Source organism: Pseudochaenichthys georgianus, chromosome 21, assembly GCF_902827115.2.
Source record: "Pseudochaenichthys georgianus chromosome 21, fPseGeo1.2, whole genome shotgun sequence".
Taxonomy (NCBI): Eukaryota; Metazoa; Chordata; class Actinopteri; order Perciformes; family Channichthyidae; genus Pseudochaenichthys; species Pseudochaenichthys georgianus.
The window spans coordinates 26,746,531-26,758,811 of record NC_047523.1 but is presented as its reverse complement, the minus strand read 5'-3'; the positions used below and the strand labels follow the sequence as shown (position 1 = coordinate 26,758,811).

At 39.1% G+C, this 12,281-nt stretch overlaps 1 protein-coding gene across 1 annotated transcript; it reads right to left on the bottom strand.

Moving 5' to 3' along the window:
- Nucleotides 1–6,842: 6,842 nt before the first annotated feature.
- Nucleotides 6,843–11,359, bottom strand: rpe (ribulose-5-phosphate-3-epimerase). The gene is made up of 6 exons (XM_034110037.1): nucleotides 11,160–11,359; nucleotides 10,739–10,818; nucleotides 10,485–10,624; nucleotides 10,243–10,377; nucleotides 7,430–7,516; nucleotides 6,843–7,336 (listed from the first exon to the last, which is right to left on the bottom strand). Exons 1-6 carry the CDS (start codon nucleotides 11,279–11,281, stop codon nucleotides 7,214–7,216), a joined length of 687 nt encoding a protein of 228 aa, XP_033965928.1. The 5' UTR covers nucleotides 11,282–11,359; the 3' UTR covers nucleotides 6,843–7,213.
- Nucleotides 11,360–12,281: the final 922 nt, after the last annotated feature.

Below are 12,281 nucleotides of genomic sequence, written 5' to 3'. Positions count from 1 at the left end.
AGGTCTGCACACAGGGGCCCCGTCTCAGGTCGGTTAAATTAAATCCTTGCTTCCCTCACTTGCGTCGTTTCCCTGCGTCTAGTCCCTCCCACCAGGGAAGCATGGAGGGACGCAAGGAAACCACGAGAAGCAGGGAAATGAGTTTTAAGAGCAATGGGACGTCCTTTCCTCCGGAGCGTCACGTGAAGCGACGTCCGTTTGTGATGACGCCGTACAGCTGTTCGTCTGACAGCAGCTCTGTCCCCGTTGTTTTCACAAACACCCCCGCCACACATTTACTGACACAAACATTTGTATCATCTGTATAGACCCCAATAAATAAAATAAAATAAGAACTCATTCTCAAAAAAGATAAACGCCATTCTTAAAAATATATATACGAACATTAGTTGGATTAATATTGATTAGAGTGCACAATAGAAATAAAATAATTGAGAGAAGAAAAAGAGATAGGCCTATGTTATCTATCAAAACCCAGTTAGATTAACATTCATTGGAGTATCTGAGGATTTCCTCGGAGGATGGTCTGGTGGTTCCTCGGTTATCGCTCCTCGCTCCTCGATCCTCGGCCCCCCGGCAGAAATAAGAGCTATGGGACGGTACTCAAGATGTCGCAGTCAAATCAACTTCCGGTGAGACCGAGGACCGAGGAGCGAGGAAATGAAAATAGTCGACCTGAGATGGGGCCAGAGTCTCTCAGACATTCCCCTACGGCAGTGCTCTGGAGATCAAAAGCTCCACATGATGGCCGCCTGACTCCTTTTTGGTGTGAAATCTGTGTGTGTGTGTGTGTATTCTCAGATGTCTTCTGTACATGAAAAATGGAGGTGATTCTCACATGTGATTAGTAGGAAAGGCCAAGTGATCCTCTACCCCCCAACCATCCCCCCCATCTATTACTGCTTTTAACTGCAAATTACAGTACCTGTGGATATGGTTGTCATGGCACCAGAGCGGGAAGTCTCTCATGAGGGACTTTGATGTATAAGTTAGGGCATGTGAGATATGTCTGTGTCTTCCATACACATTTTTATTTTCACCACTGCTGCTGCGCATATTTCTCTTTCTGCATTTTAAGTTTTCACAATAAATCAACTAATTGTGTGTAGACACTGCATGGTAATCTGGAGAGACACTGTCAATTAACTGAAAATAATACAACGACATGGCTTAAGGAGTGTGGAGCATGTGTAGGTGCTGACTGCTCCCTCACATTGAATCATGTCCCTGTTTTTGCTAGGCTACATTGACACTGGCATACAAAACGCCTGTCATCATCCATTAGAATACAAATCGGTCACAGAAGATTCCCTCATGATGTACAAACGCATGTATTACAGTATACACAATGTCTCTCGTCACATGCACACGCTCCATAGAAACCTCTCTAACACATACACAATGGAGGGGAGAGCAAAATGATGGCATGGTCTCCCATTACATGTGACATTGAAATGAAAATACAGATTTCAGGCATCAATATTTCAACTGGTCTGTGATATGCCTCCAAGATATTTGCTGCATTATTAAGAGCGAGCTGCTTGCAGTTTGAAGTATGTCATGGGTGATTCTCAATGACAGGAAATATGTCGGCACCCAAAGAGATGAGAGCTGCTGCAGATATGTCTCCAGTCTTCATGGTTGTCCTTACAAAAAAAGGGTTCTATATCCCAGTCTGGCTCCATACAATATTACATATTGAATCCTGAAAATAACATCCTGTTCACAAACTTGATTTTCTTTCTACTGCCATTAAATGGTCAGTGGTGCCACTATCAAACTCAACCTGATTGATTTCAATAGACAAGTAGAGTTTCTGAGAAGAAAGAGCAAAAGTTGAAACAGTATTCAGAATGCACAAACTGTAGACAGAAACTATGCTTAAGCTTAAAGTAATTGTGCCAAAAATCTCTTCGGTAGCATTCTGTAGCCAAATCTCTTCAGTGCTGTGAGGAAGGCTGTTCACACTATGGAATTGAATGCATTATAGATAACAGAACTGCATTTCTAATCCGGCACTGTTTAAAATATCTGTTCATGCTATCAAATTAATAATATATGCCCACAATTTAATTATTATGATTTCTTACAGTGACATGTAATCCCCCTAAGTATAAGGGATTTCTGTCCAGACTCGCCATCTAGTGTATGACGAAGGAGTAAAAGTCAGAAACACAGCTTGATTTATGTATATTTTAAATAAAACCCAAAATAAACCACTGAATAATTAAGATTAAGTAACATTTTATTTTTTCAAAGTTGAGCTTATTTTAATGCATTATTTACTGTAAAGGCAAGGCAAGGCAAGGCATGGCAAGGCAAGTTTATTTATATAGCACCTTTCAGCACCAGGCAATTCAAGGTGCTTTACAAAAATGAAAGACATTCAGACAAAGGAATTTAAAAACAGTAAAAGATAATAAAAGAAACATTAAAAGAAAAACTAAAAATGAAAGACATTAAGAAAATGGCATTTAAAATCAATCATTAAAAAGAAAAGCTAATAAAATAAACATTAAAAGATAAAAGTTACAGTGCAGTCTAAGATATGAATAGTTCAATTATTTCGGTTCTTGATTTTTAATTTATTCACATTACCTCCCTTTGGAAATCCGAACATTTCCGTCCCGATTGTTAATTTAGACTGATTGTTTTCACCATGTTATGCTCGCATGACATCCACAATCGGACCCTCAGGAGGGTGTACTAGCCCCCTACTCTGCTTTGCGTTCCATAACAAAGTCTTTAAGTGTTACCTGAACACCCTGTGTTACCAAAACACTATTTTTCACCCGTCGGTGCAACCCTGTCTCCTAAAAATTACGTTCCCACAGAACTAAACTGCATTCTCAATTACGTTTAGCAAGAAACGTATTTTCTCCTACGTTACGTTCGTTATGAACGTATCTCAAATACGTTTATTTTCTACATATCTTCTAGAAGCATATTTTCTCCCACGTTACGTTTCTTATGAACGTATCTTAAATACGTTTATTTTCTACATATCTTTGCCATTTATTGTCTTGCTTATAATAATGATAATAGTCATTTATAAATATCATTTTAGAGCACACATTTGAAATCACTAGGCGAGGCTGTAATTTCGCCAGCTGTTACTCTCATGAGCGAGGCAGAAAATAATAGTTTTTAACATGCCAAAAAGCTGCTGTGTCGTTTATTGCACCTCAAACATTAAAACAAATCCAGAGTTACGTGTTTCTGTACTTCCTCTAAGAAGAAAGGACAGTAACAGAAGATCTCTGTGGCTTCAGGCTTGATCGCCGTTCAAATGACAGCGTTGGTTTCCCCAAAAGTGGGCGGGGCTGTAAAGTGACGATTTTACTCTCATCTATTATTCAAAACCATTCTATTTATTCTAACGTAAATTACATGCCAGTGTTTTATGTTTTTATTTTAAATCGTATAATGTCGGACTTTTTTTCCCGTCTGTGAGGAAAATAAATGGGGTTTAGAGCCTGAAAATACTGAAATCTGTATTTTTGAAAATCTTTTTTTCCTTATTTACTCAACAATAACACACAATTATCCTTGTTTTTATTTATTCGTTTAATTCTATAATCTTGGGCTTTTTAGCCGTAAATAAAGTCACCGGAAACAGACGTAATCCTATAAGAGACATGTTGAGGATACACACAAACCCACTGAACAGATTACCCAAGATCCTCAGCTTGAAGCTCGTTGATTGGATGTTTAGCCGCAATGCATGTTGGGATATGATGTTAACGCGATATGATATCCGAAAAAAAAAAAATAATAATAATACTTTATTCCGAGTGTTCTTGCTTTTCTCTTTGGAAGTCATCACATAACGGCATTGTAATACACAGTTCGGCTGCATTAAATATTACACAGCTGCTGTAGTTCTTTATTTATAGAGCCCTGATGAGAAGACTTCTGGAAAAACAGGAGAACTGCCGCCAAAACTGAATATGTGACGTGGATCATAAATATATCAACAATTAAACAACACCTTGCATTTCTTTTCACAAAATACGTCTCCTTGCAGTATCAATACTAATTCGGCTGACTTTTATATTTGATCCAATTGGTAGATAGGTTACATTTACACCATAATGGTGCACAGCTGATAGAAAAGGACTGATTTTCTTTGAATATAAGAATGTAAATACTGAGTTGAGAGAATAGTCAGGGAATTTGGGTGATGGGAGACACATCTATGGAATCACAATTTCAATAGCTTACCATTAAATGACGGATATGCCTTTCTGTCTGTGATGTTTTACAAATCAGATATTAATGTGTAGAAGTAAAACATGAGAAATAGTAAAGCAATATCCTGTAGAATTATGTAAAAACATGAATAAAACTACACATCTTCAGATGTTATACATACATAAGTGTCCTAATACAAAGTTATTATTAGTATGCTGTGTGTACCTTGTGTGCACCGCCTAGTGGTTAAAGCACGTTATTGAATTATTTTGTTGAATAATGTTATTTTTGTTGAATAATGTTATTTGATGAAAAAAATATTAAGAGTACATACTTTCATAGGGGGAAAGTAGAAGGTCTGTGATAGAAATATAGAATATAAAAAATCAAGAAGATACTGTAAGTGATCTCTACAATAAAACAGTTTAGTGCACGATGTACAAATATATTAATAGGAGGATGTGCAAAACATACAAACGAATTAACCTTTATTTAAACATTCAATAATACTTTAGATTAAGGTCTTCTTTCAAATAAGAAAAACACTTTGGGGGTATCTATCTACAGATAAATATTAAGCCTGACAAAGTACTTAACGTCTAATGTATTGCTTTCCTGCAATGTTAACTATGTTGAAGCACTTATTTTAACTGATATTATACTTAATTATACTCTTATGTATGTAGATAGTATAAGAAATGTAATATAAGTTGTAATTAACTATTAGTAGAGAATAACGAGTAATTATTATACTTTATAGATATCTGCAGATAAATGTTTAGTCTTCTCAAGCACCAACTATCAAATATCTCTCCTGATTGTTGGCACTTGACAATCACCTTTCCCTAAATTTTACTCAGGTGTAACTAAAGTCTGCTTTAAAGTTAAAGTTGTTTATATTTCACATCATTAATCAGAATCTGCAGAGTTACTAAAGTAAATGTAGTGGAGTAAAAATACCAGGTTAACCTATGAATTGTAGTGGAGTAGAATATATATTAATGCTGCCCATTATGGATACAAGCTATTTTCACCCATGTAGTAATTACATGTTTTAAATTTGTACACACCAATGTGTTTCCTATCGCCTAAACCTCCAGGGCTGTACACAGTTTAATACTGTCAACTTCTAAATTTTGGAAAAACGAAAACGTCTTTTAAAACTACAATTCCCAGTAGAGACGTGCCATAGAGAACATGTTGCGAAACACAATAGCCAGCATGTGTAGTTCTGGGGGGGCGTTCGAGTCCAGTTTTGAATAGTCTGCCGTGGTTTCGTTCTATTTCAAAGAGCTTGACGCTCGGCGTAACCTTGGCGCACTGCCACTCCAACATCCAATCACAGAGCTTGAAGATTAATCACGGGGTTTGTCAACGGGACTGTAGTCCCAAACGATAGCTGGGGATTATGGGTAGTGTAGTGTCTTCGGCCATCCTAAACTGAAATGTTTTTCGGATATCATATCGCATTAACAACACCACATCTGGCGTCACAGAGATCTTCTGTTACTGTCCTTTCTTCTTAGAGGAAGTACAGAAACACGTAACTGGATTTGTTTTAACGTTTGAGGTGCAATAAATGACACAGCAGCTTTTTGGCATGTTAAAAACTATTATTTTATGTAAAAAATAAACGTATTTAAGATACGTTCATAACAAACGTAACGTGGGAGAAAATATGTTTCTAGAAGATATGTAGAAAATAAACGTATTTGAGATACGTTCATAACGAACGTAACGTGGGAGAAAATACGTAAAACATAAAATCGAGATTGTGCTCAGTGATAAAATCATTGATTAAAAATGTTTTTCCTGCCAAAGACCTGACATTTAATAAAGCTAGTTTAAGTTTGTTAAACACACTATCAGTCATGTTTTTTGTAACAAGCTGTGGCTGACATGGAATCAATGCTAAATTAGATAAACTCACACAAACGTTTGAGCGCTTCCTGTTTCTAAAATGATTCACCGCTCTTAATCTATTACCTATCAACACAGATATCGGCAAAACTATAGGCAGGCAGGGCCCCGGCATGTCCTGGAAAGAGTTGAGAGTGCCATACACCCTTGAGCCTGGACCCAGCACATATCAGTAAGAGTTTGTTGCTTTTTGTACACACACATCCTTATCAGGAGATGGGGAGATGGTGCGGGGGTAAAGGACATGCTGCCAGGGGGGGGGAGGTGGTTGACGTAGGCGCGGTGATGAAGACGGGGGAGATGGTGCGCGTCTCTGCAGTGTTTTTGGTGGGCGTCGTTGAGGAGCGGGGGTAAAGGACATGCTGCCAGCCCTGCGTATCGCCTTAGTTTGGTCTTTGAAATCCATTCTAAAAACGGAATCTGCTGTCATCTGTCAAATAAATGGAGTCGAGTAAAGATAGTTCCCTCTGAAATGTAATAGGAAATAGAAAAGATGATCCACATGCGTATAATTCAGTACTTTGAATGGGTCTGCCAATAACAATTTATTCTTCAATTTGGTAATATGAAGCAGAGAAAAGGCAAACTGCAGAGAAATCCACAAATCACTTGGACTCTTTTTAAAAATAATTCTCATTGAATTAAGAGGTGTACATTAATTATGCCTAGTAGTGGGGCAAGAGCAAATGGTTAAACTCATGTCGTAAAGTAATTGACAGAACAGAAGAGATATTAAACACAGGGCTCCTTGGACCATTTTATTGACTAAATTACATTTTAAAACAATGTCAAACAATATTCAGGAATGTTTACAGATGTGAATTAGCATAACATCAGCTCCTTTCTTGAAATGATCATGCCCATGCTAAGGTGGGACTCACTGTGTTAACTGTTTAGAGGAGATTGTGGCAGGACAGGATGAAGATCAAGAAGTTTTGTAGAGGCACGGTGAAGCTTTATTCACACTGAAGTGATATGGATTTGGTCATCAGGCCCCTCCTCCTCCGACCGTGACCCTTGACCTCAACCCCATTAATGTCCACTGGCTGCTGAGTTGATTTGCTAGATTGAGTCGGTAAAGTGTCACAGAGAGAACATCTCAGCGGTCCAGTGAACGTTTCTGGATTGCTTCGGCCACCACGGTGCGCAGGAGAGAGATGACAGATCGAGGGTCGTCGCTGCCTATCACAGCGCTGCCTGACACGATCATGTTGGCTCCTGCCTGGAGAGAACATGATCATATAATTAGAGTAAAAAGAGGTGTGTTTTTATGTGTTTATTTTATTAGAGTGATATGTATGCTCGTATTCCTTACCTCTGCACACTTGTGAATGGTGTCTGGGCCAACCCCTCCATCTACTTCTATATCTAATGAAGGAAACTGACTCCGCAACCAGCTCACCTGGACACATGCACACAAATAGAACAATGAGCTAAAAACATAAAGCTTAACACTAACTCTACAACACAAGTTTCAGATGTAATAAGGACATCAATAAGGTTAATGACTTTGCAAAATGTTAAAATTGGCAACATCTTCTGGACTAAATTTGAACACAAGTGAGACAAGACTACGACACTTTGGTGAACAAGTGCTTTTATCTGGGCTGAGAACTGCTAGAGGCATGTAAAAGCCTAACAGAGTTCCCCACTTGTGCTAAAAAGAGAAGGAGAGTGGAAGAGAGCACTTGAACTAACACTCATCTTTATTTAGAACTTATGTAATATAATGTTGTGTACTTCTGTGGTTAAGCAGACACTTGTATGGAACTTGTGCCTCACTCTTAGGCCCCGGCCACACGAGGACGAAAACGGCTAAACGCATAGGATTAACGCAAACTCAAAAAAACTTCCGTCCACACGCAATATTCACCGGATAGTGTCTGTCCACACGAGACAGCTCCGTTTAGCTCCAACCGCTGGAGAAGCTGCAGTACATATGCAGGAGCCTGTACGTGGCGCTGTAACTTCCTCCACAAAAGCAGCGAAGAAGCATGGTTGCCCTTCTGTTTATTCTCCGCGGTGGGGGCCGAGGGAACCGGGCAGTTTTTCGCCAGTCAACGTGTATTAAAAGTTTAAATCTTCCGGACAAAATTATAAAAGTGCCGGTCAAAGGTCTTCTTTGTTATTTATTGAGCTTTAAAACAAATGAATAACGAATCTATATATTATAATAATAAAATACATGGAGCCTCTCTTTTTCCTCCCTCTCTTCGGACAGCGTCAGTGTCTGTTTCATGCAGCAGCTGATCCAGTAATGAGTGACCAGGCCGACAGTAAAAATAAACATCTTTATAACTAGTTTAGGTAGTTTGAGAGGTGTCTCCGTCCTGTCAGATTAGACTTCACTCACGTTTATGTCCATATCGAGAGAAAGATAAATAATCTGAATTCAGTGTGCCGCAGAGGTGGGGAGAGGCGGGGCTATTGCCTAATCATTATCAGAAAATGAACGTATAGGGCGTACACACGGAGCCGTTGGACCCCCCAGAGCGTTGCGTATGCCGTTCTATACACCTTGGGACCCGTTATCGTTTCCGCAGTCGTTTAGTGCCCTATTCGGTCGTCCTCGTGTGGCCGAACGGTCTATATGACACTAAACAGTAACGCAAACGACCGTTTTCGTCCTCGTGTAGCCGGGGCCTTAAAGTGAAACTTTACTTACTACTGATCTCTCTCCCTTAAGAACAACTGTTTAAGATGCAATGGAGGGAGGTCCGTGAAGAGAATTGGACAGTAGTTTATATATATTTCACAAAAATGTCAACTTGTTTTATGTTTTCTTCCTAATGTGATACCATGCCTCTCATAACTAACTAGAGAATGCAATTCCTGAAGAAATTGCTAGTGGGAATGCTTTATGCTGAAAAGCTGACGCTGAATTGCTATGCTGAAATGTAATGTGTAAGAAGAAAGTGAAGAATTTAGTTGAAATGATACATGAACACTGGGGGCTTAAATGTGCGATGAGAGAAGAAAAGAAAGTAAAAAGGTTTGGCAGAATATTTGAACTGCAAACTTTTGAACTAACTTGATGGCGAATGATCTGTCGCCATGGCAACGACATTTGATGACACCCCATAATACGCTTAGATGCGTTGATGGCTGCATTGTTACCAAATCTGTGAAGTTTTTGGCCATTTTGAGCATTTGAACTGAAGTTGTGAGAAAACCGTGTGTTTCATAGTGAGCATTGTGTTGCCAAGGCAACAACATTTGAAGAAATCTTAAAACTGTCAAATAGATGTCTTCACAGCTGGACTGTTAGCACATGTGAAGTTTGAGCACTTTTTGACCATTTTCATAGGAGTTATAGCAATATCGTGTTTTACGGCGAGGGATGGCAACAGCCTTTGAGGAAAACTCATTAATGGCACATAGACATGTTGAAGGCTGGACCATTAACCATTATCTGAAGTCTGCTGCTCTGAGCATGTCAGTTGGAGTTATGACATCATCGTGTTCCATGACACAGGTGTTTATATTTGAGCTAAGGACGTGTCCAGAGATCAAAGGTTTCCATGGTGATGTGCAGTAATCTGTGAGGGGAGAGCATTTGCATTGTTCTGAATGAGAGATAAACCTCTTACATGTGAACGTTTTGTTGAAGAAACGTAACAGATATCGGTGAAATTTCAACATGTGAAGCATGTCAAGAAACTTGAGCATCTGAAGTGTACTTTGTGTACTTTCGGGTTAATAATGTGGCCTTTTTGGCAGATTAACTAAAGGTGTGCGGCTAATGCTGTGAGTAAAGATCAACTTTGTGCGTAGCATAACAGATAGTTGGAATGCTGTGTCAGCATTCCCACTAAATTAACACAGAGCACCAATGTTTGGCGCAGTGTGCAATCTGTTGTATTCTTGCCCATGTGCTTTACCTTTGGTATATGCGATCTTCTCTTTCCAAGTTTGGTAATGTGAATATAAGTTAAAAGTAAAATAATTTTAGGGATAGTAGGGATTTCTTTATCTCTGCTTTCAATGTCAAATCAGTACTAATGGCCCTTTTGTAACTTATAATGTCTCAATATCACAATATGAAAGTGAAGCTAATTTACTGTATGCACTTTTCAAAGCCTATTTGGTTTTGCGCTCCTGTTCTTTCTACCTATGGTATTTCCTTACCTTGGGCATCATGTCTTCCATGAACTTCTGTCCTCCAAAGCCAGGTTCAACAGTCATGACCAGAGCCATGTCGATCTGGTTAGCCCAGGGTGCTAGCTCTTCAACAGTAGTACCAGGCTTTATGGCCAAACCCACCTACAAAAATCCCAACATTACAGTATATTTCACTTATGTTTGTAAAAATATGCACGCAAAAGCAGAAATGTTTTTCTGCATCATGCTTTGCAGCTTTATTTTCTCACCTTCATGCCACTCTCTCGTATCTCCTTGATGAGGTTTCCAGGGTTAGTGGTGGACTCTATGTGGAATGTGTACTGGTTGGCTCCTGCTGCAGCCATGGGCTTCACCCATTGCTCCGGCCGGGACACCATCATGTGCATGTCTGAAACAATACAACTTTAACAGTACTGCACAGAGCAAAGGCATGGATAACTTTGATTGGATAATTAGGATTATGGTAAGTCTAGCATATGATAAGGAATGGGTCTTCTCTCACCAAAGAAAGGGTCTGGGCCTACTGACTTCCTTAGGCTCTCTACCATGGGATGTCCAAATGTGAGGTTGGGTACAAAGTGCCTTAAAAAAGGAACAAACACAGATAATTGTTGCATTATCAGTTGCAAACAAACGCATTGCACAAGAGGAAGGTAAACAATGATTACACTAGCAGGTAAAATGAGGAAGTCTGCTGTTAAGACTTATAATTGACATCCTGAGGTTTTAAAATCCTCTTCATTTACACACTTAAGCAAGATAAACCCAGTTACATAAATACTGGCTTCCCCAGCTTTACTTCTGGTGAACTAGGTTAGCTTGTTGATGTTAGCCAACTTCAGCTTTCGCGCACTGAACTTCCTATCGGCTTGCTAGTCGTTAGCATGCTAGCTTGTCTTTAGTTATTAACACATTTAACTGACCCGTCCATAACATCTAGGTGCAGGTAGTCTGCCCCGCAGCCCATCATCCGCACGCACTCCCGGCCCAGGCAGGCCAGGTCGCTGCTCAGGATGGACGGCCCGATCTTTGCACTGTAAGCCATGCTGGTACTGTCTGAATGCAGCCTGGCAGCTAACACCAGTCAACACAACACACACTACAACTTCCGCTCATACCTTTCAAAATAAAAACCATAAGCAGCTACAGTTTGTCATATTGAGTGTTGGAAGAGGTTCTCTTAATTTGTAGGCTACTCAAATTTAAAAGGTAATTTCTAACCAATTAAAGTCCTGTATTCAAAATATTGCATGCAGGAATATCAGTGTCACAATTTAAAAGTAATGTAATCGGATTACTTTACGTTACTTTTGGATTTCCTTAACTTTAAATGCAATGCAAATGAATATAACAGAACTAATCATGTACTTTATTCAAACATTTTCTAAAGTTAAGGTTTGTCTGAAATGCCTCATCATTTCAACCTTTAAATATAATTCCCCCTGCAGCCTGAAATATAGATTTTAGACATTTTAAACATATATTTCCGTTCTCAATTTAGTTGTTTGTTAAATTGCTATCAAGTCTAATTACTGTACTCAAACTTCCTCCTTCAAAATAAGACATTCCCTACTTCTCGACACTAGATGGCGCAAAGCTCATGAGTGATGTACTGACGTCTCGGGCCTTTTCGTTGGATTTAATTTGAAAGGCTGATTGTTGGTTAAGGGGAAGAATACAGTAATAAAACTGCCAGGAGCCTATTCATTGTGCATACACGGTGCCAATACTTTGTATTGGACTATAAAGCCACTTTGGCAGAGAATTCTTAAAAAAACAGTAGCCTGTGAACAAAACCTACAATTTGGTTCATAGGAAACTTTGTTGGTTAAGGGCCGGGGACACTGTTTTGTAGTCAGGGTGTTACCTTTGACCCCGATTACTAAATGGTGCAAAAGATAAAGCATTGGGAAACTCTTTGAATCCTTTTTTAAATTTAATTTATCCGGCATTCTCTCTGCTCCAGTTATTCTGTAGCTTTTTGGTATCTGGTTTTGTTTTTTAATGTCAATGAGATTTCTGCTTGTCAGCCATCCATCTGTCTC